Source organism: Lates calcarifer, linkage group LG20 (assembly GCF_001640805.2).
Source record: "Lates calcarifer isolate ASB-BC8 linkage group LG20, TLL_Latcal_v3, whole genome shotgun sequence".
NCBI lineage: Eukaryota > Metazoa > Chordata > Actinopteri > Centropomidae > Lates > Lates calcarifer.
Window position 1 is genome coordinate 17,306,631 of NC_066852.1, and position 26,634 is coordinate 17,333,264.

Sequence of the window (26,634 nt, forward strand, 5' to 3'; positions counted from 1 at the left end):
GAAATAAAAACCCAGTCCAAAAGTAACATTTGATTTCATTTACTTAATCCTTTGTCACACAATGTAAGCTGCCTGAAATCACACTTTGTTTATTATTACCAGAGTATTGGCTCCATCTCTTCAACTCTTGAGCTGATAATTTTTGAGTAGTTCAGCAATCTTGTTTTGTTCTAGCACTTTAACAACAGATTATCAGGGATCAGCAATATTTTATAACAGTAAATCAGAGTCACATTCTCCCTCTGCCTCCTTTCATTTGTTATCAAAGACAGGATGTCTTCCTCTGTAAATTTCACAGGAAAGGCTGCCCGTGGATAAAAGGTGACGTCAAACCACATCAGTGTTCATTTTTCAAGAGGCGTGAGACCTGCCATCCTTTTACAAACTGTGCCTGTTCTCCCGGGATTAAAGTTCCCCACCGCTACGATGGATTTCCCTCAATTGGATTCCACAGAGGCCATGTATCAGATGAATGTAAATCCGAAGGGAAAAACAGACGGGGTCAACGGGTTTGTCAAGGGGGTGGGGGGGTGGGGGGGTGGGTATGGAACCATGAAATGTAGTGCTGTATGGAACCGTGAAATGTAGTGCTGTATGGAACCGTGAAATGTAGAATGTAGTGAACGGCCACTCTATAGGAACCTCTATGTCTTTCAAGCCGATTTCCCTGAGAGATCTGATTTTAAACAAGTGTCCTGGTCACTGTTGGGTGTAAGGGGGTATACCAAACTGCAGATCTTCAGAACTTAGACAGTTCCCCTCCCCAACAGAAAGACTTTCACATTCACACTAAAAATTGTCTTAAGTCACTATTGTTTTTGAAAGAGGGTCACTTCTTTCTTGCATGTCACTGAAATTAATCAGAAATGCTGCAATATGCTTCAGTAGGCTTTATTTTATGACCAATCATGTATAGAGTAATTCCAAGCGCACAAAATGACACCAGTGATTCCAGTAATGTAATATAAAACTATACATATTCAAATACTTGCATAGGATATCTGCAGATATAGAAATACAACACAGCTAGCCGGTCCTGTCTTCTGCATTTGGCCGTCTTCAACATCACTCCACGTGTCCTCTCATGCCCTACACCTGGGTAAAAATCTTTTGGCAGCTTGATCCATCCCTGGCAGTTGTCTGAAGATGCCCAGCATTCATTGCATATCTAATAATGTGGATGGTGGTGATAAACTTTTCACCTCCATGAGGAAAAGATTTACTCTACATGGTTGAGGAATGGAGAGTAGTTAGGAGGGGAAAATGGTTTGAAAAGCATTCTACCAGAGAATGGTGAAACATTATTAAGTCTATTTTGTGTTCATACCACAGTATGTGCAAGATGGACTGTAAATACACAGGGTTTTGTGGTGGTTGAGTTTGAGTGAGGAAACAGCAAGGGAGTGTGAGAAAGAGAAAGTGAAAGAATCCACTTATGTTAGTGCAGGACACTTAGCATAGTTTAAAGAGGTAAGTTATATAAAGAGGTATATAGCACTATACATTCCACATATGATATCTAGATACAAATACATTGCAGTGCTACACAGGTCATGGTTGCAGTCAGTGAGTGGTTCAAAGAACCTAGCCAGTAAATGTCCTAGTGTAACCAAAAACAAACAAACAAACAAAAACAATATATAATGCCATTTTTATCAATAATTTGCTCAAGTTGCATTTGGAACATGTTAAATGTTAAACTAACAACTTTGTTGTGATGATGAGTCCATGGCACATATATCTATAACTCCCTGCAAGTGAAATTTGGGGCTTTAGTGAAAGATAAAAGTACAAATTCACCTGCTGGCTGAATGGTTATGGAGCATGCCACAGAGGTGCATGCGCCTTGAGCAGTAGGTCCCCAGTTTGACTCCCGGCAGGTAGGATTATTTACTATGTGTCGATCTCCTACTCGTTTTCCCTAATTACCTGTCTTCACTGTAGCTATCAAATAAAGGCATAAAATGTCCAAATATTTTTTTTAAAAATCACCTCACCTTTACAACAACTCTCAAACTTCAGAATTAAAGCTATTTGTCAAATTCCTTCTGACATATGAGTAGAACTCCAGACATGTGTCAAGTTAGTTAAAAGTTCCCTGTCAAGTTATTGAACAGTACAGTGAAAAATGTTTCGGACTGACTTCACAATATAGTATTACTCAAAATGAACTAAGTCAGTCATTTTTTCAACTGCTAAGTTTGACTCGTTTAGGGTATTCATGGGTCTAACTCATAGAAGTTTGATGAATAAGAGCCCGGAAGACCACGCGCTTATTTACAGTACAACATCACAGCTGAACAACTCTGTGCTCACTGAGTGAGTTCACCAGTGTGGGATAAAGGTTTGAGCTCCGTGTGGGCCGTGATGCCATTGGTTCCCAGAAGAGGAGGGGTAGGACATTTTTGATTCATTGGGAGGTCGTCCATAGGCTGACAGAGTGTCAGGAAGCGCTGAGGAAAGAGGAGATGCAAGAGTAAGGTAACGTTCACAACCTTTTAACAAATCAAAAAATTACTTTTAACACATTGTTTATGTTGTTCATGCATCTATCACAGCAGCACACAGATTTTTAACTGCTATGATCACATGCACAAGCACAAAATGACAGTAATGTCCCTGAGGTTAAAATGTTACTGACATAAACATTTATTTAACAGTACATTTACAGTTCACTGAGAAATGAGAGGAATATGCTCACCTGTCGAAGAGTGCCTTTACCCTGCATTATTTTATATAATGCAAACAGAGGGATGAGGGACAGGGAGACTGTGGCAATGAACCAGCCCAGGATGTTCGCCCAGAGTGGATAAACGTAAGTGTTACTGAACTTCAGTGGGGAGTATTTGACAATAGAGAAGATGAAGGTGCCCTGAGAAAACAAAGTGGATTAATGTTAAATTAAAGGTTACAGTGTATACTTCGATAACAATGATGCTGAAAAAGACCAGTCCTAACAGTCTGTTTTACTATCATTGTAGTGGCGATGGTCAAGCCTAGCATTGCTTCGGTATAGGTTAAATACAATAACAAACAAAAAGAAAACCCCTATTTTTAATCATAAATGTAATGCACCACCCGGCGAGGACGCCGAGTGACCCAAATCAAACGCACCTGCGATGCCGCCTGACCAACAGGTGTATGCTAGGTCTGGCTAAATGCTAAACGCTTATGGTGGGTGCCTCAGCTGCTGTGACTTCTACCTTCAGTGAGGTGTACATCACCTATTTCTCAATAATCCCTGTGACTGCAGAGCTCAAGTGTTTTAGAACAGAGAGACTGAGTGAACGGTTGATATTTTTTTTAAAACCGAGAATGAGGGAGCAAAGTCTCAGAGTGACCCCCAGAGAGGTGAGTAGCTACAACAACACAACATTAGCTCACTGACTGTTGTAACTCACTGTACAGCAACCACCGTGTTGCTTAGTAACGTAGTCTTTGTGTATGCACTACACTGTTATTTAATATCGGTCATTTTTGCCTAACTGGCTGAGTTTTTCCTTACTTCCAGTTCATTCTACTAAGTCTACGCCGAGGAAGGCTGTTGGTTGTATATTTATAATTGGTAAACAGTTTATTTTGTAGGCTAAAGACGTTCTTCAATTGAATATTTCTATCGTACTACAATATTAGCACCACATAACGTTTTTACCCTTCCTCTTATCCCTGTGACGCACTAATATGTACTCAGAGTACATTTAAAGTAACACTACCCTACTCCGGTACTGTTTTTCGGTACTATTCCTTCCACCCCTGGGTGACAGTAATTGAGGTTGGGTGTTTGGGGTGTAAAGTTCTGCAAAAAAGGAAGGATTGCAAGATAACATCAAGGGTCAAAAGTGGGAAAAGTAAAGAAGAGTGCTATATGGTTGAATAAATACAATAAATCCACCTTCTATGTGTGTTCACAGTTGTGTACATCTGTGCCTGCAACTGATATGCACATCAATTATCACTGGGGTGGTCCTGTTTTTTTCTCTCATGAATGTGTAGAATGTCATATATCAAATGGAAACAGACAAGGGAGAGGGAGCAACACTCTCGGAAGAAACAAATAAATCATTCAACAGTGAATGAAAAGACTTACAAAACAGATGAGGGGAGTGATGTAGCGCCAGCAGTACTTCATTAATGGTATTGGACGGTAGCCAATCATGTCAGTGATATTGCCATAAAAACGGTCAGCACCTTTAGGGAAGGGCAAAAGGTCAACATTATGTTTGAGGTGAATTTATGAGCAGGGCAAACTTATGTACAGCAGTTTTGGCTCCATTGAAAATAGTTGTAAGTGTTTCATAATATGTTGGACCTGTTAGACCTGTGTCAGTTTGGTGAGCAGGATCTGGTCTTTACATGGTTGCTTGTGTTGTCTGTGACTTACCATAGACCCAGGCAATGCTGACAGACTGACAGAGAGAGAGGAGGAGCAGGGTAGAGCCGCTGCAGACGTGATGATCCAACAGCTGGAGCAGGTACATCCCTCCCTAAAAACAAGCACAGAGATAGCATTTTGCATCAGTATAAACAGTTATTATAATGACAATTTCATACAAAATGGTCATACAAACTACCTAGTTTGAAGTGTACTGTACAAACCTCAGTGACCAGTGAGAGTCCCAGCAAACAGCAGGTACAACAGATAGCCAGCAGAAGCAGCTCACGCCTGCAGCCTTTTCGCAGGTAAGTAGGGAACAGATCGACTACTGACGTCATCAGACACTCCATACCAACAAACTGGAAGAAGTCAGTGGGAGGAAAGAGAGTCAGAGCTTTGTTCATTCATTCATTCATTCATTCATTCATTCATTCAGAAGGGTTTTGCTGGTACCTGACTATCCAGTCCAAGCAGAATGATCATGAGGAAGAAACACACTGACCACACCTGAGGCATGGGCATCATTGCTACTGCACGTGGATACACAATGAAAGCCAACCCTGGGCCTAGACACACACACACACACACACACACACACAGAGGATGTAACAAGATCTACTATTCTAGACCATTATAAGTTTCACTTGATAACATCTCACTTGCATGAAAAAGGAGAAGTCATTACAGTGTTTGACCTTGAGTCCCAGTCTCTCTTTCTATATTTCATATCCTAGTCTTGACTACTGCTGTCAAATAAAGATAAAAATACCAAAATACCAAAAAACCTTTAGAAAAATCCCTTCTTGTCTGCAGGGGTTTTGTAGTGTTGGAATTGCCTTGTCCAGTGCTGGAATATCTGGCTAAGCATGTGTAAAGCAGGTTAAGGTTTAACGTGGACTGTGTTGACAGTCGTAGTTTAGCATATTCGCATGCTAACATTTGCGTTAAACACAGGCTAAGCCTGCTGGGAAGAATGTCATCAATTTTGAAGGAGTAGACCACACTATCAGGGATGAAATCAGATACAAAAATTGGCCTGATGATGCTGGTAGAGGAAAAGAAAGAGGCTTACAGAGGTGATTACAATTCATCCTAAGGGGAACATGAATGTATGAACCAAAGTTCTGTCCAGTGACTGTTGAGACATTTTATTTTGGAGCAAAGTGGTGGACCTTACTACAGATCATCATTGCCATACCCAAGGCCATACCAGTAACATGGCTGAAGTTAGGCCATGGTTCCATTGAGCTTAACAAAACAAATTCTGTTGATAAGTGTTCTGTAGGCCTGACTAGTTGACAAAAAAAGTCCTTAACCTCTTTTCTTTTGTCTTCCTGCCTGCTGGTTGGCAGTAATCACCTTAACTGAACTATTTGCTTCAAGTTGAAGGTGAAATATGAAAGGGAGAAAAATAAAAGATTAAGTTACCAGAAAGCTTTTTAGGTTGGACAGATAAAGGGATAAGGATTAAGGAACATCAGATGATCTGGCACAATTTTCACAGAGTGTGAAGAGGTGGTGTCTGCTTCTCCAAAAAGTCCCACAGGAAATTTATTAAAACTGTCACTTTGATGCTCATTCTTAACTGAACCAGTACCTACCAGATTGTGCCACCTCAGAAATATCCACTCCTTGTTCATATGTCATGAAACCCAAAATGGAGAAAATGGCAAAGCCTGCCACAACGCTGGTGCCACTGTTCAGCAGACACAAGTAGAAACAGTCCCTGAAAGAAAAATGAAAAAGCTGCAGGAGACATGCTGATTTTATTAGTAACAGACAAAATATGTGTCTTCCTTTAATTACTTAAACTTCTTTTTGAGACCAAGAGAAGGTGACATTTCATTCTTAGCAGGTAAGTTCCTATTGATTAGCACTGCACTTACTTGTAACAGTCATTGTTGTAAGTGTTGTAACTCCCAAGAGAGGTTAGGAATCCAAGGCTGATGGCATAAGAATAGAAGATCTGAGTACCAGCATCCATCCACACCTGAAAAGGTCAAACACACACACACACACACACACACACACACACACACACACACATATATATATATATATACATATATACATATATATATGTGTGTGTGTGTGTGTGTGTGTGTGTGTGTGTGTGTGTGTGAGTGAATTTGCATGTCTCTGAAGAAACAATGTAGTGGTTCTGGTCTGAAGATTGTCTGTGTGTTCTTACCTGAGGATCTGAAAGGCGAGAAATATCAGGGTAGATGTAGTAAATGATCCCATCCATTGCCCCTGGCAGGGTGATGCCACGTACCAGCAAAACAAACAGTGTAACAAAAGGGAAGGTGGCTGTGAAGTAGGCTGCCTAAAAAAAAAAAAGAGCATAGACATCTGGGGTGCAAGGTTGTAACTAATGATTGTTTGATTGATTTTTTTTTCATTTGTCAGTTAATTAGTTTATAAAATGTCACTTTGACTTATCTGGAAGAGTGTGACCTGTATGTGTAGATGTCTGATGGTTTAATCAAACAAAAGCTAAAATAACTTGGAATTTGTGAAATTACTTCTTTAGGAGCAGCATTTTGGGGATATTTTTGCAAAAAGCTAACCTTTCCTGTGGACTTAATACCCTTCCAAACGCAGAAGTAGCAAATGACCCAGGACAGGATGAGACACAAGACCAGCTCCCACCTCAAGCTGCCCACCTCCTCAATACCACTGGAGATTTTCAAAACACGGCGCCTGGACAGAAGAGGGTAAGCAATGGTGGGGGTGAGAGGGAGAGCAAAAAAAAAAAAAGAAAAGAAAGAATGACAAGTGAAAGGGAGGAAAAGAAGAAAGAATCAGAGGCAGGTTTAAAAGAAGTGGGTGGGAGCAGGGGTGGGGGTGGGTGAGGGATCTGGAATGATTGTGGGTTGAGAAAAAAAACAAGGGAGCGTGAAGGGGGACACAGAGGGAAAAAGGAAGTAGCATTCAGTTAAACTTGATGCTTACTGCCAGAACTCCACAACAGCAAGAGTGGTGTTCAGTCTGGATGTTGTACTCAGATTTGGATGGGTGGAGTCCAAGCATGAGTCTGATATAAGAGAACAAAACACGGGATGTACAAAAAACTTTTCAAAGTAAAAGTTCTACTATATGTATGTACTTCACCTTGTCGTCGCCCCCGGAGATAATTAGATGCAATCTATTACAATTGTTCCACAAAACACTACATTACTGTACCGTCAAGAAGACGTGGCAGATTTTATCCTATCTTTGCTGCTGTTTCCTCTCATCCCAAGAGCTACATATGAAACGTTTTTTCCCCCATTTTTCCAATTTAATGATCTAACTACATATAGTACTTCATGTCTTACGTGGCTAAAGAGAAACTCTTCATGCCAATTTGTAGTGATTTTATTAACTGTACTTCACACCTACAGGCTTCTGGAGTGCCAAAAGCAGCAGGGCAGGTTACCTGTGTTCCAGTGGTGTCCACATGTAGCCCAAGGCAAATCCGCACTGAAGGACAAGAACAGGTAAAAAAACGACCACGCAATGATGACGACATAGGAGGTTGCGCTGACTGCGATGATTAAGTGACTGGCATAGCCCATGCCTGAGAAAAAGAAAAACGCAATATAAGTAAAGGTAGCAAAAGCACGTTTGTGTTCCAAAGCAAACTTAGACTGTGCGTAATTACGCGCGCCGTGTTTGGTGAGAATGACACGAGAGATGACAAATAAGACGACGCAATGAATATATTATCATTCATATTTTGAGAAGAAACTACAGGGAAGTTAAGCCATTTTAATGTACCTTGGAAAAGCGGGCAAATCTTTCTCCAGCATGTGATACCTCCCTGGCTCGTGTATTGTCCCAAGGCAGTCTCAAGGAAGAATAAGGGGATTCCGCATGTAAACAGAAACAACATGTACGGGATGAAGAACACCCCTGCAAGGAAATGAGGATCTTTACTGTTTATTGTGTCGAGACACAAATACATCAGAGAAAAGGTTTGAATAAATTGACAATTTCGGAAACGCGCGCTTGACATCTGAGAGCAAAAGTTGCGGCGTCCAATCACTCACCCCCGCCGTTCCTGTAGCACAGGTATGGGAACCTCCATACATTCCCAGGTCCGATGATCGCGCCCATCACGGTCAGGATGAACTCGGCTTTGTTCCCCCAGTATCCCCGTCCCTCCAGCTCTGTGGGTTTCTGCGGGTCTGTGATTTTCTTTCTGTTCATGGTCATCTTTAAATCACTTCACCGTCAGTTTCCGGAGAGCACACTGTAGGGACTAATTTCCTCTGTACTCGTTATAAAATTTGAGATCACCTGCCAAAACCTCGCCCACTTTTACTTGGCACAGACTGCGCGCAGATGATTGTAGCAGTGTGTAGATATGTCAACAGTTCTGAGGGTCCCGTTTCTGAGAATGGTGTTGGCTGAGACAGCAACTATTTAAACTGGGTGGGAAGGGGGGTGGGGGGCTTGGAGACAATTCCATATGTGTTGACAGAAGAGTTCAGTGGTAGTGGGGGGAGAGGAGGGAGGGGAAGGGACCGCCATTGATTAGAAGAAGCCTGGAGACACGAGGGGCGCAACTAATCGACTGTTCCGCCTTCATCCATCTGACTGCAAAGCTCAGCGGTAACGTCTGGTGGAGTTAAGAACTACATTTAACTGGACAAATAACTTGTATTTTTGCATGAGCTTTACTGCACTGGACACGTAGGATTGTCTCGTCTTTAACATGATTGGCAACTGCGTGACCGTTACGTCGCTCATCCGCAGATCTGCAGCCTTTAAAGTTGAGCAAAGGTCAAACCCATAGTCACATCCCATAGTGAATCCAAAGTATTTACACTGTGGCACACAATTATGAAGTTTTTTTTTCTTCATTCACTTAGTTATCTCACCGGTGTTCTGTCTGTCTCACTGGGACCTTCACAAAGTCAGATAACAGATAAATGTAATGAGAATGGACTGACAATTACGCACAATTCTGGGACCTACCTTTAGGAGGCACTGCCTCTCATCCAATTTGTATTGCGTCCTCCATTCAGCTCACTGCAACACTTTACACTGTACAGTGCATGAACCTCTAACTAACTAATATAGCGCGATTTTAACTTTCTGTTCTCTATCTACCACAAGGTTTGGCAGCATTAGATATAGTAATCATTTATCACTGAATATTCACCATTCTAAATCTGTATAATCCTGACTTGCCCCAAATTTAGGGCTTCTATCATTACATTTGAATAGGCATGTGCAAATATGCACTATCAGACTTTTTTAAAAGCCACAGATAGTAGGTCCCTAAGAAAGTGAGCTCTCAGCAGTATCCTTAATACATTCTCAGACTCACCAGTCATTCTGTTAATATTCAGTACAATCTGCAGGTCTCCTGGGAAGATTGTATAAATAGACTTTTTCTGAAAAAAAAAAAAAAAAAAAACCCTGAACGCTGCAGTGAGAATGTTCTACCAGTGTTAACAAATCTTCAAATTAGCTTTTTCGACCTGACATTATATTGGCAGGTTTATAATGAAGATGCAGTATAATAATGCAAAAAGTAAATGCACCATGTGGTTTGCACACTCCAGACTATTCAGCATTATAATAGAGGGATATTAGAAGGGGATCCCTCTCCACTTAGATATGTGCCTCCTGTTGATGCAGAGTGGGTTGATGGTTGGACATTAACTTTGTTTAGTCACACGTCTTGCTTTATTGTTTTATTTTCTTCCCCTGTCTTTGCTTTGTAGGCTTAGCATTGTTCCCTTCACACATATGGTTGCAAACAAATTAATAGAAAAAAAAACTTTGCAAGAAAAAACACATTAACGTTGCAGCAGCGTTTTTTCTTACTCGAAACGTTGCGATTAAATTTCCCCTTCAACATGCTTTCAACATTAGATTGTTATTGGAACGTTAATGGACAGTTACATTACTGTTCCGTGTGGTCAGGGCTGTAAGTGTGGTCGGTGTGCTGGTGGACTGCTGCGGTACTGAAGCCGGTGGCTGAAGCTGGTAACCAGTGAGCTCATTCTGGCTGCATGGGGAGGAGGGCGGGGCTCCCAGCATCATCACCACCGGCCATCACTGCTTCATTGTACGGGGCTTCTCCTTCTGCTGCTGCTGATGCTGAGATCATAACGGAGGGGGGCGATTTTTTTTCCCTAAGAAAAAGGGAGCATGCCATGGACACAGTTTCACACAGATTAGGACGAACAACGTGATGAAAATCGATTACGAGGTAAGGCAAGGCAAGCTGTTTTATTTGAAAAAAAAAAAAAAAATACCGCTGCTGATGGGTTTAACATCGTCTAAACTGGGAATTACTGGGACTAGCGGGCCTGTTGGTTTGAGTCAGGTTGATCATCTCAGAAGCGGCGTGAGATACACTGGACTTGTTTTTCATTTCACTGCCGCTTTGACCCAGAAATGTAACACTGAAGCTACAAACACAATAATCGTGTTTAGTCACAGAAAACCCGGCATCTACTCGTATTTTGGTCGTGTAGCATCGGTTTAGCCTGCATGTCGGAAGTGGCAGAGCTCGGCCTACACTAGCGAACCCTTCAAAGATGACGGGGATCCAGCCTGTGTCCGCTTGGGGAGGGGAGGGGAGGGGGAGAGGGTTTCATCGCCATTCAGAGCCGTTTTACAACGCGACGGATGGTCACTCTGCATCGAGCATCGTCTTTCTGTGTATCTCTCTTGTGGATGTGCTTTTCGTTCGCCGTACTTGTTGTGCGGCGGAGCTTCCAGCTGTTGATGCTTAAGGCTTCAGGTAAAGCCAGATGCCCATGGGTTTCTAGCTATACTACATAATTACGCATGAAAGGCAGCCAGTTGTGTGCAGTTTTCTGCCTGACAGCTCATCCTACATCGCTGGCTGTGTTTTTGAAAGAATGCTGCAGTGATGTTTCAAGAGGATGCTAGTCTACAGTGGGCTGTCAGGGCCTTCCAGTCTGAGACACTGTGGCTACTGCCTCAGGCTGTTACACTGGCCTGGTTTAACGCACACTAATACTGCTGGGAAAGCATTTGTCACACTATTGTTTCAGGTCAGCACAGATCTAGGCTGGTGTTAATAGTTTATAGATTTAATTGCAGTTGCAGGAGCCATTCAATAGTACACAGTAATGCTGAGCAAAGCAATCCAATCCAATCCAATGTAATATCTAGAATAAGTTAGAAAAACAAGTGTAAAAGTAGTAAGTATGATTCATGTGTAGCAATGGTGATTTTCTGCCTTTTGACTGGAGCTGCCATTTAATGATTTTGATTCAAATAGTCTTTTAAAGAAGGTCAAAATGTTAATCTTTCTGTAAATGACTAAAAGAAAATGACATTGGGATTTGGGCAGTCACATAACATAAGCATTGATGATCTGTACAAACAGTCTCAACCAGAACATCCCTGTAGATCTGTTGGCTCACACTGACATACGATTTACTTCAAAAAGAACACCATGTAAATTAATAATTTAAGTTGTGAAACCCACGCAGCAGATGTGAACCTAGACCATTTTAATGCACTTTCCTGCACTATTTTCAGTATTAGCAGAACTCTTCTGACCTCAGGCAGATGGATTAGAGGCCATTTTTGGCCACAAACTAAAATGTAATCCAAATACAAGCAGAAGAGTGCTGCTTGACTTAAGCAGCCCATGCAGTGACACTTTGAACTAACTTACATCACAACCACATCCCAGACTGATTAAACATAAGTTGCACATTGACACTGGGGCAGTGCTGGCATCAGTTTGACTAACTTTTGCTGAACTGATTGCATAACCTGGTTTAGGGAAAAGAGAAACAGTCCAGAAATGTAAGATTTTGTGGGGAAAAAAGACAACAGACAGATAGATTAAGCCAAAAGTGCATGTTGGTTGAGCAGATATGAGCACATGGACATGAAATCAATAAAGGGATCTGAAGGTCGAGGTCTTTTATTAGGGAAAGTTTTGATTCCTGTCCTACATGAGCAATCATGCTGTATTAATACATTATTATAATTCATGCTATTGTGTCCATATTACAGAAGCATCCATATTACTGGAAATTATTAAATTTAAAATCCTACAGTGTTCTTCTGTTAAAAATGGTCAGAATGCCATGTAGTGGGTTTATTATTTTGATGTAATATTTTTCTGACTTTATTCTTATTCAATATTCTGTTTGCTCAAGTCAAACAGATTACAGATTTGGAGTTGTGCAGCAATTTGACACCAGAGACCAGGGTTCACACCAGGAGTCCTATAGTTAAGTTTAAGGTTAATAAATAAATGCTTGTAATATATATATATATATATAATTCATTAAATCAGTGAAAAGAATGCTGCTATGAGTGGATGTTAATGCAGCATTGCAAGAACAGGTATCATTTGGTAGTAATTTGGACAGTGTAAGATTTCTCCTGAAACATGTTTGTTGGTGCAAAGTAGTAGGATAAAGACATCTTCTTATGGAAGATGCATTTTTCCTCAAGGTTTGCCAGTAGATGTTTTTGTTTTTTATCCTCCTGATTAATTCAGACCAAAAATTTGTCAGCTGCTTTACTACAAAGTCTTAGCTAGCTTGGTATACTCGACACAGTCCTCGAGGGTTCTGATGCAAACTCCAAATATGATCCCCAAAAGCAGCCAAATCCTGTTTTATTTCCTAATCCTAAACCCAACCGAAGGCAGAGTATGGCTTGCACTGTAGTTTGACTGGGTAGTGAATGACAGATGGAAGGTCCTGATATAGAAAATGTTGGCACCAGGTTGAAAGATTTATTTTGGAAAGGGAAAACAGAAATTAACAGCCTTCTCAGCTTTGCCCCTTGTTTATGAGCAGGAAGGAAAATGCCCACACTATGTTTAGTCTCATCTCATTTTACAGTGAATGGAACTGTGATTTTTTTTTTTGATCTGATCTTGTTGCATCCATGCAGACTTGAGTGGCTGACTGTCCATTTCTCTTTTGACATGAAATAGAATTCAAGTGAATGAGCCAGATTTTGAAAACCAACAAGCAACAATCATTTCTAGGCAGCTTTTACTATAAGACCTCAGTACCATCAGACTGATGCCGAGAGCAAGGCTTATGTCTCTGTTCCTATCCTGGTACACTCTGTCTGGAAAATCCAGCCCTAACACCCAAATTTGATGTCTGAGGAGTCAAAAGTGGGTCATGGTGCCAGTGTGCTTCATGTTGTAGTATTTAATGCACACAAGCTCACACTTATACACCAACACTGTGATACCCGCACACACACACACACACACACACACACACACACACACACACTCACACACTCACACACTCGGGAGCCGGTGCAGAGACAAAATGGGCCATTCAGCTAACCAGAGTCTCTTGTCTGTTTTATCTCTTTCCTTATTGAATCTGCTCAGTCTGCTCAGGCATAGACTATTATGCTGTGTATATTCTTTTCCTGCCAATAGTTTTTCTGAGCGTGCATGCTCTTTTTTAACACCATTCATACCGTTACTCACAGTCACTCATAGGTGCCCTCCCTCGGTGCAAATAGTGTTCTACTGTTGGATACTAAGCCGCTCATCTTGAAGAGGTTTTTTATGCTTTGAGTGTCCAGGCAGTGGATGTTAAAGCCTCACTAATCAATCAATGAATCAAATTACTGTGGGTAATGTAAAAAGTGTTGCTGCAGTTGCCAACCTCCACAGAATTATCACTTGACTCTGCAGCTTTGCAGAGCTTTTTAACATCTTTTAACTAACTCTTTCAGTTTTAGGTTTACTGTATGGCTCAATCTCACCACCCTAATCTGCCTCCTCTAACTCAGCACCAAATTGAATATCAAGTTAGCAACTAGTTGGTAACGGACATTTAAGTGGAATATTGGACTTAGATCTATTAAGTGGACTGTAATATGTCTCCAAATGAAGGCTAATGTTGCTGTGCATTTGCTAGATGTGTAAATGGGCAGCAGTTTACTGTATCAGTTTTATAAGATGGTAACATGTCAACATTGTGTTAAGATCATGTTTCCAGTGATTTAAGAAAAAAAAAATTATGAGTATGGCTTTAAATATTGGTCACCCACAATTCCATAGAACTTAATTATTTTATTAGGTTGACCCACAATGTTCTGCCAAGCTATTGCTAAATGGTGCTTGGTTAGTTAGCAGCATGTTTTGGGCCAGTAAATCCTTGGACTGCTTGTTTCAGCAGAACAAGAAAGAGAGATTGTTACTGAGTATTTAAGATGTAAGTTTGTGGCCTTTTGTGTGCCATAAAATGAATAGTATTGAACCCTGGCAAATCTCTACAGCAGACATCTCCAGCTAACTCAAACTGCTTGCTTACCGAGCTACACCAAGCAATAAAGACACCATGTGGTACATCACAGAAAGTGTTGTATTATAAAGATAGTGTAGTTTTAAGTTCACCATGTGCTATTTGTCCCTGTAACATTAGCATCCTGCTTTGCTCACTTACTGTTCACATTGCAGAGGTGTTCACAGTTCAAATCTTAATAGTTTAAATTATAACTCATTCTAAACTGTAAGAATGATGGTGCGACGGATGCATGAACTGCTTGAACTGCTCACTACTTCTTAGAGGAATACTGTAACCAGCTTTTGAAAGATCCAGTTCTTTAAATCCTCTCTGGCATGACAGTAGCAATTTCATTAACTTGCAGCCTAGTAGTCTGTATAAAATGGCCCTCAGTTTTGTCAGATGGTGCCATTTCTTGTCGGAGAGACTGGCACTGCACTGTGGCTGTTGGGTGTTGCACAGCATGTTCAGCAGCATCTACAAGGAGTGTTGTGTAAGGTATTGTTACTCTTACATGTCTCATCTTTTTCCAGTATGGTTTCTTATTTTTTGCAGTCCTACACTGATGTTGCCTGAAAGGTTTTGCCTTTGGAGAAATGCTATATGGTAGATGGTGTTATTTTAACTAAATTAAGTAGCCTTAAATTACCAGTCTATCTTAATGCTTCTTGCTAAGTCAGAATAAGAATCAGAATCAGACTTAATTGCCAAGTAAGTTTGCACATACAATGAATTTGTCTTGGTATATTGGTGCTAAAAACAGTAACAGTAAACTAAGAGAGATAAAAAAATAGAGGTAAGAGTAAAGAGCAAAAAGCAAATTCTAGATTTACAAGGAACTTAAATATAATGCTAATTTAAATTTAAATTTAAAGTGTAGACCTAGACCTTGTTGAGGAGCCCAGTTGCAGATGGGAAGAAACTGTTCTTGGTCGGCCATGATCTTTCCTGCCCGTCTCAGGGTCTTGGAGGTGTACAGGTCCTGGAGAGAAGGCAGGTTACAGCCAATCACCTTCTCAGCAGACCGGATGACACGCTGCAATCTGCCTTTGTCCTTGGCAGTGGCAGCAGTGTACCAAATGGTGATGGAGGAGGTGAGGGTGGACTCAATGATGTAGGTGTAGAAGTGCACCATCATTGTCTTTAGCAGGTTGAACTTCTTCAGCTGCTGCAGAAAGTACATCCTCTGCTGGCCCTTCTTAGTGAGGGAGCTGATGTTTAGCTCCCACTTGAGGTCCTGGGTGATGATGGTCCCCGGGAAGCAGAAAGGACTCTACAGCTCCGACAGGGGAGCGTCACAGGTTGATGGGGGTGGGTGAAGCTGTGTTCCTCCTGAAGTCTACAAACATCTTCACTGTCTTCACGGCATTAAGCTCCAGGTTGTTCTTACTGCACCACGTAAGCAGCTGATCAATCTCCCTCTTATAGGCAGATTCATCCCCATCAGAGATGAGCCCAATGAAGGTGGTGTTGGCTGCAAACTTCAGAAGTTTGATGGAATGGGGACTGGAGGTGCAGTTATTTGTGTACAGGGAGAAGAGTAGAGGGGAGAGAACAGAGCCTTGAGGGGAACCACTGCTGATAGTCTGAGAGTCAGAGATGTGTTTTCCCAGCTTCTCATGCTGCCTCCTGTCCAACAGGAAGTCTGATGGCCGTGAACACTGGAGACAGCGCAGTGCTTCAGGGTGGATGGAGAGACTGAGTCTGGCCCACCTATCCTGCAGAGGTTCTGTCTCTTAAAGAGTCTGTTGCCGTTGCCGAGAGAATAGTCCTTGTGGTTTGGGAGGCGGAGACCTCTAAGGTGTGCAGCTTTGGAGAGGCCCCGACCCTGGCTGTGCTGGGGGAGGGCGTGAGGCTGGTGTCGTGGTACTGGTGGATGGTGTCGCGGGGGATGGTGTCAGGTCTGTTAATGCCTTGCTGAACCTGTAGGTTAGGATTATGTCTATTTTTCTACAACAAAATTGCTTCTTTGCGATCAGTGATTCACACAGTGGTTGTTTTTGGGTCCAGAGTTTCTTATGTTTGCTAGAAAGGGATTGGTATCTTTATCCAAGTTTGACAAGGAGTTTTTAGCTTAATGTTTTCTGTAGGCACTGAATTATTAACTGTTTTCTGTGTATTATTCTCAATTTGTTAGTCTCTTGAGAACTGTGGTGTCTGTGAGATGAGGACTGTGAAGTATAATGTTGACAGTGTGTAGTGTGACTAAGATGCTTCTAAGGTTGATCAAGCTCAGTTTGAAGCCTGTGCATTACCAGCTACAGAAAGTAGTAGTTGCTTTAATGGAGCAGTTGCTGAAAAAAACTGAGAAATCTCCTCTGTTTAAATATTGAAGCTCTCCCATGCACAGCCTGTCATCCGAAAAGAGTGGAGTGCTTAGTAAGAATCTTGCTCAGATATTCCCAAGGGAACAGGTGATAGAAAGGTTAGAGGATTCTCCTCTTGTTAATCTCGACAACAAAGGGACAACACAGCGAAATGAACTTTAATCCTAACCCTAAAATCAGTTTTCAAATAACAGAGTGAGTAACAGGGAAGGTGATACATGAAAAAATAGAAATGGATGTCAAAATAGGTTGGGCAGTTGAGGCTACATCCGGTGTGTGGCCCAGTATTGTGTACGATGCCTGTGTGTGGGTGTGTTATGTTCATTTGACCAGCCAGAGGATTATTTCCGACAGCAGTTTGAAAATTGACTATGACAGTAATCAGATTCACATGGGGCTCACACAGCAAATTCATATCTAGTCTCACCCTGCAGAACGGTATCTGGCTGCTTTGTAGGTTAATACAGTATTAGTAGTCATGGTGAGTTGTGGTTGGCCTTGCATGATGGTTGACCAAGATGAATATAGATGAATCATCAGTTCATCATCATCACTATCACTGTACTGTTTTTCTGTCAGAACTAGTTTTTGTACATATTGCTGCATAGCTTGCATCCAAAGAACAAAAATGAAAATGCAGTAAAAACACCAAAATATAACATGGACGCAACTATAATTTGCTTGATTAATCGTAATGAATAATGTAATGGAAAAAAAATCACACAGACAAACAGATAATCAGTTTATAATGAGATAAAACAGAAAAGCAGAACATTATCATATTAGAGAAGCTGAAATCATAAAGTGATTTGCATTATTGCTGAAAAGATAACTTGGGTTGACCAAAATGCTGTACACAAACACAGTGGTTGCTGATTATTTCCAGTTGATCAGTTAATCAACTATGACTTTCCATCACTTTTTAATGTGGGTTAAGACACCCTTAATGGTTCTTGAACTTGTTTTATTGCCTTTATTAGTGGTTTATAAACCACTTATTAAAGCTTCATAGAATCAGTTATAAGCCATTTATGAAAAGCTCTGGGTTGCCATGTCGCTTTGACCGATAGTATCAAATACTTAAACTCCTGAAAAAGGGATCTGGAAATCTTTTGTTAACAACTTGTTTAGCAGAATGGATTTCCAACATTTGTTACAACATTTTGCTAAAAAAGAAAGGATAAACACCAGCCAAAGAGATTTTTCATAACCTGTCATCCTAAACTTCTTTCTTATGAATGATTTTTTTTCTGATCTATAAAGCTTCAGCAAATTATTTAAACAAGCCATTTGGCGCAACTTAATGAAGCATATTGTATTTTACATATGTATAACTAGTATATTTTGCAAAATAAGTGGTAAATTTGCTGAAAAACTATCCTGTGTGAGAAAGAACCAGCCCCCATCTGATTTTAGCCTGGAGCTAGCAGTGTTACAGAACTGGTCACACGGGGAATATATAGGTATGGCTGACAAAGCTCAGTTTTGTCCCACCATGTGTTAAGAATTACACGCTAAAGAAGCAGTTATTGGGTAAACCTCCCCTTTATGCAAGAGGAAGCTGCTGCTGTAGATGAATGTGTTCAAATATTAAACCAGCAATACATGTATTTTTCCATTGCAAGTGTTACAGTTAATATATTTAATATGTTAATGTCTAAGCCTCATACAGAAGATGTGATTACTTTTTGTTTTTGGGTTTTGAGATTAGTCTGTTTGAATTTTCTCCTACATATAGAATGTTGGTATTGGTAACTAATTAATCTGGTTTCTATTTATTTTCATTCATTTATTTTTGTCTTATTTTTGACATATTTTTGTTAGTGTGAAAAGCAAAGTACAGACAAATTGCAAAACTGTTAAAGTTGGAAGAATTTAGATGATGTATCTTTTTGAGAACTTGCAGCGATGACATTTTCCATACAGTACACAGTTCCTTGTGAGGCTACCTTGTTTTGTGTTCCATTAAACGATGAGCCAATACACTATTCAAACATGTAAATGACTATGAAAAACATACAGACAGTTCCTCAGTACTTCTTTTGCAATGCGAATCCACTGCAGTGTTGTGGAAAGAATCGAGGGTTAGGTTGGCTAATGCAGACAAAATGTGTCACTGATGATTTTTATAAAGGTGAGTCCAACTAATTTATAAGCTGAGTCTGAGTACATTTCTGTCCTAATATATAATCCTATAGGATTTAATCCTTTTATTACACTATGTACATTTTCCACCAAGTTTGATCATGGGTTTGACTTAAAGGTCACTGTGAGTTCAGAGGAATGACTCAGCCTCAGGACGTTATGGTCCCCTTAACAGTAAGCAAAGATTGTGTCCTATATCCTATATCAGAGCACAAACTCCGTATAATAAAAGCATAACACAGTTCAGTGTATTTTAAACCTCCAAAAGTTAAAATGAAATGGCTATGATGTTGCTTATGTGACAAATATCTAAAAACTTAGCTAATCAACAAATGCATTTTTTATGAGGTCAGGTTTTGTTTACACTTTCCATTCTTGCCTCAGCTGTGTAGCACAGGAACTGTCCTCTTTATTTGCTCTTCTTTGGAAACGCCATACACTAGAGAAGATAGGGTTATACAGTTCTGTAAACAGGACCAAGGCAAGGTTAGGGAGAGATAAGTTGAGGAGTTTAAGCCCAGGAAAGCATCCCTGTTATCATTTTTATGCAAAGGACGAAGGACCATAGCAGCCTTACTGTACATACTGTGCCACTATACTGTGCTTAAATTTGAGAAAATATTCAAGGTTTCATTCTCCTCTAATGTTTTTGTGTGAAAAATGGAAAATGACCACTGGGACTCCATTATAGAATGACTCTAAGAAACACACTAGGTCAAGTAAATTGATTTACTGATTAATTATAGGCATTAGTGTTAGCCTGTTTCAGTACATTACCAAAGTGTGTGAACCTTTTCTACAGTGTAAATCATGTTTGAACTTTGTTACTTTCCCACAGCATATGTTGACATACAGTATACAGTTCTTTGTGCACAGTTACTGATCCATTGGTTTTCATCAGTGTTTTCATGGACATCGTCCTTTTAACTTTAGCTTTTTGTGAGTAGCACAAAGGGATGACATCTGCAATTTCGTCATACAATCTTGTGTTGCATAATGATAATTAAATTGGATCTCGAGTCTTGAATCTTGAAGAAATCCTAAAAAAGAGCAGCAGTACATTTTAATCTAAACGTGATGGTGATGGCAACTTCATCTCTAATCTGCATCTCAAAATCTTTTAAGCAATGTTATGTCATTCCTCCTCAGATTATCACGGACACCATCCAACTCCTCCTATGTCATCATGTTGATGCACGATGATGTGCACATTCACATGCATGTGCACTTTTGTGGATAGTTAATCACAAGTGTACAGTAAGGAAACCAATCAATATACTTGAGAAACATTATATCTCCCTAAAATTAACAAGTAAGTGACATCTGTTTTTAAGTATAACAGAATTTTCAAATTGAAATCTTAAGACATACATGTTATACAGATGGTCAAATAAGCATCTTAAACAATGAGCGTGTACTGTATTTGTCACATCTGTAGATAATGGATGTCATTTTGTGGACATCGTCTTGACATCACCAAAGAAAAACATCTACTGCATGAAAGGACTGCTGTATTCTCTATTAACCACGGTTTTATTTTATTCATTAATTTGACTTGGCCTGCTTTACTGATTTTTCAAAAACACTCCCTCTTTCTCATAGTCTGAGCCCTCACGCTTGAGCATAAACTAAAACCATAAAGTTTGTCTGTCTGCGGCACTCAGCAGGTCATTGGCTTTCAGCTGACCACAAACCATACACGAAGAAAAGGCAAATAGTAAGGCAGGACGGATTACCACTGACTCTGTATACTGTTCCAAAAAACACTACTGGTATGTTACTCATCCATAAAGATCAGGACCATTTCACAGTAACTTCTTTCTTGGAAATTTCACGCTGTCTTCATCAGAAATTATTATTACTGGCATCTTATTTTGTTTAGATAAACTTACTCATGGTACTTTGGATGGAAAAGGAAAATATACATTGAAATGACCCCCTCATTTCTCACTGTTGCTTTGCACTTTATATGAGGTCCTATTGTCCTTGTGCTTTATGTATAGAGTTATATCACATATTTTTGGGCCGCCCAGTTCTGTTTTCATATTTCAAAGTTGAACTCAAATAAATGTGTTTTGCTTTCACAGGGATTCTATTCAGATAAGTTTTGGTCAGATTCTGGTCAGAAATTTCACCATTATAAATGACCAGGTCTTAATGTCAATACAGTATGTTTCAGCACCTCTGTTACCATGCTTTTTTGATGTTTAATGCCTGAATAGAGTAACTCTGACTTTAAGTTTGGCTTCATTCCCATTGTCCCAAGCAGTCCAAGGATTAAGCTTTTGCATAACGGGAGTTGTTACATGATGATACATTTAGACAATTGGCTTTTTAGGTCTGTTGCTCTCCCCTGCAGCAGTGACAGAGAATAACACATCCAGAGTTCCATCTACATTTTCCAGGAAGTGGTATCGAACAGTGTTTTCTGCTGCAGAGCTGCTAATAGTTTCTAGTGGGACAGTTTTCTGTGCTTGTCTGGCCACTGAGAGACATGCACGAGCAGGTATGAGCCGACCAAGTGGACCAATCACACTTGTTGAGGTCAGTGTCACCACGAGATGCTACTTCAGCCTATGTACCTATGGCGTTGATTCAATACAGGACTGTAAATTGGCCTTAAGTCACAATTACACCATCCCTCCTCAGAAAAGTCCAAGATTGCATGTGCGTCTTGAGAGATGTCTTCCTGTGGTTATTCTTACATAAAGATGTTTACAAGAAGTCTGTGATAAATCATACCTTCATGGAGGTCATAATGTTCAACTTGGGGTGGACATAGATAGAGATGTCTAGCATTATACTGGGAGATGTTGAATCAGCCCTCTCTGAAACAATGTTAACTGTTACTAACTGTATTAGACTGCATAACTCAAGGTTCAGTGTACCCATGTATTGGTAAATTGACCTCATCTTTATGGTACTGTGGAGCCATCTAGCACTCTTGTGTAAACTCAAAAAGCATGACGGTTGCTTTTGACGAACATGATATGCATAAGATGTCTTTTATGGAGACAAGACAACAGTGTAACAGCAACTAAATCTGAGAATGATATTGTCAAACAGAATTAAATATAGAAAATAACATTACACAGTTTGCACCGACATGGTCTTTTTTTATATCAGTTTTCCCTCCTGCCATCCATCCACCCACATGCATACAAGTACATCCATTCTAATCAGGAAAATTGACGGCATAGTTACTTTGGTCAGGCCCTGTGTCACAATTTGAAACACATTTGTTCCTCATATTCTTTAGTTGTGTCGTTAATTAGAATTATTTTTGTCTACATTGGAGAGGCTTGCTTTTGTTTAGCCGTGTTAATGTCAGTCAGATGGTTCACCACTTGTCTCACTAACTGTTTGCTGAATTGCCATGAAATTTGGTTCAGACATCCAGAAACACAAGAGGATGACTTTAGTGATCCCATGACTTATACACTAGTGACACCAGTTGACCTTTGCGGTTTGGAGTGAACTGCCTCCATTATTACTATTGGTTGAATAACTATGTAATATGGTACAAACATTTATGTTTCCATCAGAAAGAATTGTATTTGGTAACTTTTCATCTTGTGCTATCATCAGGTGGTAAATAGCAGTTTGTCAGTGTAATGTCTCAGTTTGTCTCTCTTTGTCTCTCCTCCACCCCCCAAGCCCTTTTGTCTGATAGGAGAATGAGGAAGAGGAGGACCTGGAAACCGTTGGAGCACCTTGAAAAGTCACTGTGAAGTCTCAATGAAAGCATCACAGGTGCCTGTCTAGTGTTTGACTCAATGGCCAAGAAAGGGCGTACGAAGGGCGAGAAGCCCGAAGCACTCATCTCTGCCCTGCAGGCAGCAAATGAAGATCTCAGGTCCAAGCTGACTGACATTCAGATAGAGCTACACCAAGAAAAATGCAAGGTACTATACAGCATAACTTTGTTTGACCCAAAATATTCACACAAAATCTGCAGTTACATCACATCAGCTAATTTAGTTATTAAAGGCCAGTCAATAATTTAAGGTGCCAAAAAGCATAACACAAAATGCAATCTTTACAGCAACCTTTGGACACTAGTTCACACCACTTCACAAGTGCATCTTGTGACATGCTGATGTTGCGGTATCCTGTATGTATGTCTGGCACGTTTTCAGTTAATGGTAAAGCACTGAATCAGCTGTATGTGTGTTCATACAGTAAACTGTAGCATGTTGCCAAATGTGTTAATGCACAACCACACTATACGAGGTATGGCTATTAAATAACGAGACTGTACTTATGAGGATAAAACCACGTGGTTCACAGTCACACTGAGTGTTCTGTATTAAAGGTTGGGTATTCACGCACAACTGCCGTAAGTTTCCAATAAGTGATGTCTTTAGTTGCACATGATTTTACTAAGATGTCAGAAGATGCAACGCATTACCCCCCCCATTCACCTGATCTAGCACCATGTGACTTCAATTCGATCAAATCTGTGCTCAAAGGAACATGTTTTGAGTCTGTGTCAGAAGTTAAGAAAAGAATGACAGAGGTTCTGAGACAACTGTCCGAAGAAGACCTACTGCACTGCTTTGATCAGTGGAAGACCTGAATGCAGTGGGGTGTTGATGCAGGGGAGTATATTGAAGGAGAAAGACATTGAAAATGTTTATGTTCAATAAAATTGTATTACAGCATTAGTCACATTATTTCATAGCCATACCTCATGTACAAATATATAATTTTTCACTTATATGTACTTGTTAATATGTAGTACTCCTCTGTAAGTATGCTGAACATGTCAAATATTGACATTGTACATATAGCACATGTTGTACAGAAGAGGATGTTTTACTTCATTTAATACTTAATGTTTTACTTTTGCTCACAAGGACACATCCCTCTTCCTTTTAGATCATCATGAGTTTGTGCTTTGAGAAGCTGTTCAGGATGAGTGAAAGTGAGTCTACTCTCTCCTGGGTCTCTGATTATCTGTCAGATAGGCCCCTGTTTGTTTGGCCATGGAGCTCCCTGTCTGATGTGGTGATTAGTAACACAGGAATACCACAGGGGACTGCCTAGTCTTCCATTTCTGCTCACTCTGTACACATCAGATTTCCAGTATGACTCTGAATCATGCCACCCTGCAGAAGTTCTCTGATGACTCTGCGGTGGCAGGGTGTACTAGAGATGAGCAGGAGTCAGAGGACAGGGAGCTGGTGGTTGCCTCTATATAGTAGAGCAGAAGGAATCATTTGCTCCTAAATGTGGACAAGTCCAAGGAGTTGTGATACGAGAAGGAGATGAGCACTCTTTGAATATGTATGCAGCAAGATGCTAGAGATCTTCTCACCAATTTGCTAGGTTGAAACCACCACCGGTTGGGAACCTGGAGGAATATGAGTCAGTGGGGGACAGGAGGTCACTGAACAAACTGCGATACATCATGGACAATCCATCCTATCCCCTCCATGACACACTGCAGAGACAGCAGAGCTTGTTTTCTAACAGACTCGTCAACATTTCAGGAAATCATTCCTATTGTTAACCATAACTCTGTACAGCAGCTCACTCCTCCTCACTCCTGTGACAGCTGAACACACTGCTGCACTATACCCTGCACTCATATATCATAGTCTTAGTGTATTTATTATACATGCCATTTTGCACAGTTCTCATTGCATTCCAGCCTTACATCATCCTGCTGTTTCTGATGTACATATTGTACATATTTTTTATTTCATATTAGTACTTTTATTTCTGTTTAATGCAGTTTTTGACTTATGTAGTTCTTTTCTCAATATTTGGCTCTGCATGTCTCTATTGATCTATCTGTCTATCTATCTAGATAGTGCTCATGCAGAACATACCCAGGCTGAATAATTTGGATTTGAATTGGGTTGCAGGGTCAGATATCTCAGTTCATATCCATGGAAACAGTTGAAGTCTGAAGTGCTGCTGTAGAGCATTTCATTCTCTCATGGCCCAGTGCTCTTGACATATCATAGTTCATATGACAGAAATCTGTGAGCATTCAGTCTGCAAGTCTGCGGGGTGGACATGCACTGTATTTTGAGAATCGTGGCTATATCAGATATGTAACATAACCTAATTCCTCTCTCCCCTTCCTCTCAAAGGTGAGCAAGCTGGAGCGCGACAAGGTGCAGGAGGTGAAGCGGGTGCGAGAGCAGGAGCAGCACCGTCACACTGCCATGCTAACAGAGCAGCGGGCCAAGTGGCATGAGGAAAAACAAAAGGAGCTCCAGGCTCTCAGGGAAAACCTGACCCGGCAGCATGAGCAGGAGCTGGCCCGTCACGCCAAAATCAAAGACCAGGAGAACCAGAGGCTCAAAGCCGCACTGAGCGCCATGCGCGACGGCAGCGGAGAGAAGGTGAGGTTCAGATAGAAGAGTGAAGTTGGTGTCTCATTGCCAGAAGTAAACCATGCCTCAAATATAAAAAAAAAAACAAACAAAAAAAAAAAAACGAATGAAAAAAATGAAGCTGTTAAGCCATATTAACACTCCTCCTCTTTTTCAGGTGCGTACAGCACTGACTCTGGAAGCCAAGGAAGAGGCACGTCGCTTCTTTGACCAGGAGAGAGTGAAGCTCCTGCAGGAGATAGCGGAGCTAAAGACTGCTAAGAAGCAGACCGACGAGGCTCTCAGCAACATGATCCAGGCTGACAAGATGAAAGCTGGAGACCTGCGGGTGGAGCACCAGCAACACCAGGAACAGATCTCCAAGATCAAGTGGGACTGTGAGAGGGACATCCGCAGACTGGTACTTGATACTAATGCTTAACAACCGACTTAAATGTTAGACATGTCCTATCAGCAGTTTCTCAACTTACACCACTGTTTCTTTCTCCTTCACTACAGGTGGATGAGATCAAATCTAAAGACCGCACCATCTTTGCTCTGGAGAAGGAACTGGAGTCAACAGCGGGGTTCTTACAGAAGCTGCAGCTTCAGAAGGACGCGCTGGATGAGCAGCTGTTCCTCGTCAAGGAGGCTGAGTGCGGCCTGGGAAGCCCGAAAAGAGAGATTCCAGGCAGAGCTGGAGACGGAGCAGAGCACTGTGGCAGCCCAGTAAGGAGAGGGGAATAGCTGGGAGACGTTTCATGATACACTCATTCTTTTAAAACATTTATGTCAACCTATTGACCTGAGAGAAACTCAGAGTCTTTTCCTACCTCACAAGAAGCCAATTTTTTCCTCTTTAGCTCTTAAACACTGCTTTGTAGCTGAGGGGCCAATATTACGTAATTGGTCTTGAGAACAAGAGGATAGATTTTAGAGACAAGGATGCCATGACACATATCCAGCTTAAAACTTGCCAGGAGCATGTTATGGCAATCTTCTGTTCAGAGGCAACGGTTGTCTTTCTGTAACTTTAATTCATACATTTGCAAACTGACCCACTACATTTCTCAAGCATGAGATGCACATTGAGTACAGAGTACAAAAAATTAGATTAAATGCAATTCATAGTACACACTATCTATAGAGTTACATCTGCAGGACCTCAGGAGACTAAACACAACAGTGTAACC

General features: G+C 40.7%; 2 protein-coding genes across 4 annotated transcripts in view; one reads left to right on the forward strand and one right to left on the reverse strand.

Moving 5' to 3' along the window:
• Nucleotides 1-885: 885 nt before the first annotated feature.
• Nucleotides 886-8,313, reverse strand: LOC108893414 (sodium- and chloride-dependent GABA transporter 2). The gene is made up of 13 exons (XM_018691417.2): nucleotides 8,138-8,313; nucleotides 7,797-7,937; nucleotides 7,331-7,412; nucleotides 6,946-7,078; nucleotides 6,567-6,701; nucleotides 6,262-6,365; nucleotides 5,977-6,101; nucleotides 4,829-4,941; nucleotides 4,597-4,734; nucleotides 4,382-4,484; nucleotides 4,088-4,188; nucleotides 2,702-2,872; nucleotides 886-2,453 (listed from the first exon to the last, which is right to left on the reverse strand). Exons 1-13 carry the CDS (start codon nucleotides 8,250-8,252, stop codon nucleotides 2,313-2,315), a joined length of 1,602 nt encoding a protein of 533 aa, XP_018546933.2. The 5' UTR covers nucleotides 8,253-8,313; the 3' UTR covers nucleotides 886-2,312.
• jakmip2 (janus kinase and microtubule interacting protein 2) overlaps nucleotides 4,454-26,634 on the forward strand; it is a 32,352-nt gene continuing 10,171 nt past the window's right edge. For 2 of the 3 annotated variants that reach the window (XM_018691414.2, XM_018691416.2), the window contains exons 1-5: nucleotides 10,346-10,586; nucleotides 22,770-23,017; nucleotides 25,217-25,471; nucleotides 25,620-25,862; nucleotides 25,961-26,170. In XM_018691414.2, coding sequence (XP_018546930.1) covers nucleotides 22,889-23,017; nucleotides 25,217-25,471; nucleotides 25,620-25,862; nucleotides 25,961-26,170 — 837 coding nt within the window. In that variant the 5' untranslated portion in view covers nucleotides 10,346-10,586; nucleotides 22,770-22,888. Of the gene's footprint in view, nucleotides 4,473-6,979; nucleotides 7,093-7,761; nucleotides 7,858-10,345; nucleotides 10,587-22,769; nucleotides 23,018-25,216; nucleotides 25,472-25,619; nucleotides 25,863-25,960; nucleotides 26,171-26,634 lie in introns of those variants that run through there. The other variant, XM_018691415.2, reaches the window with a different exon arrangement.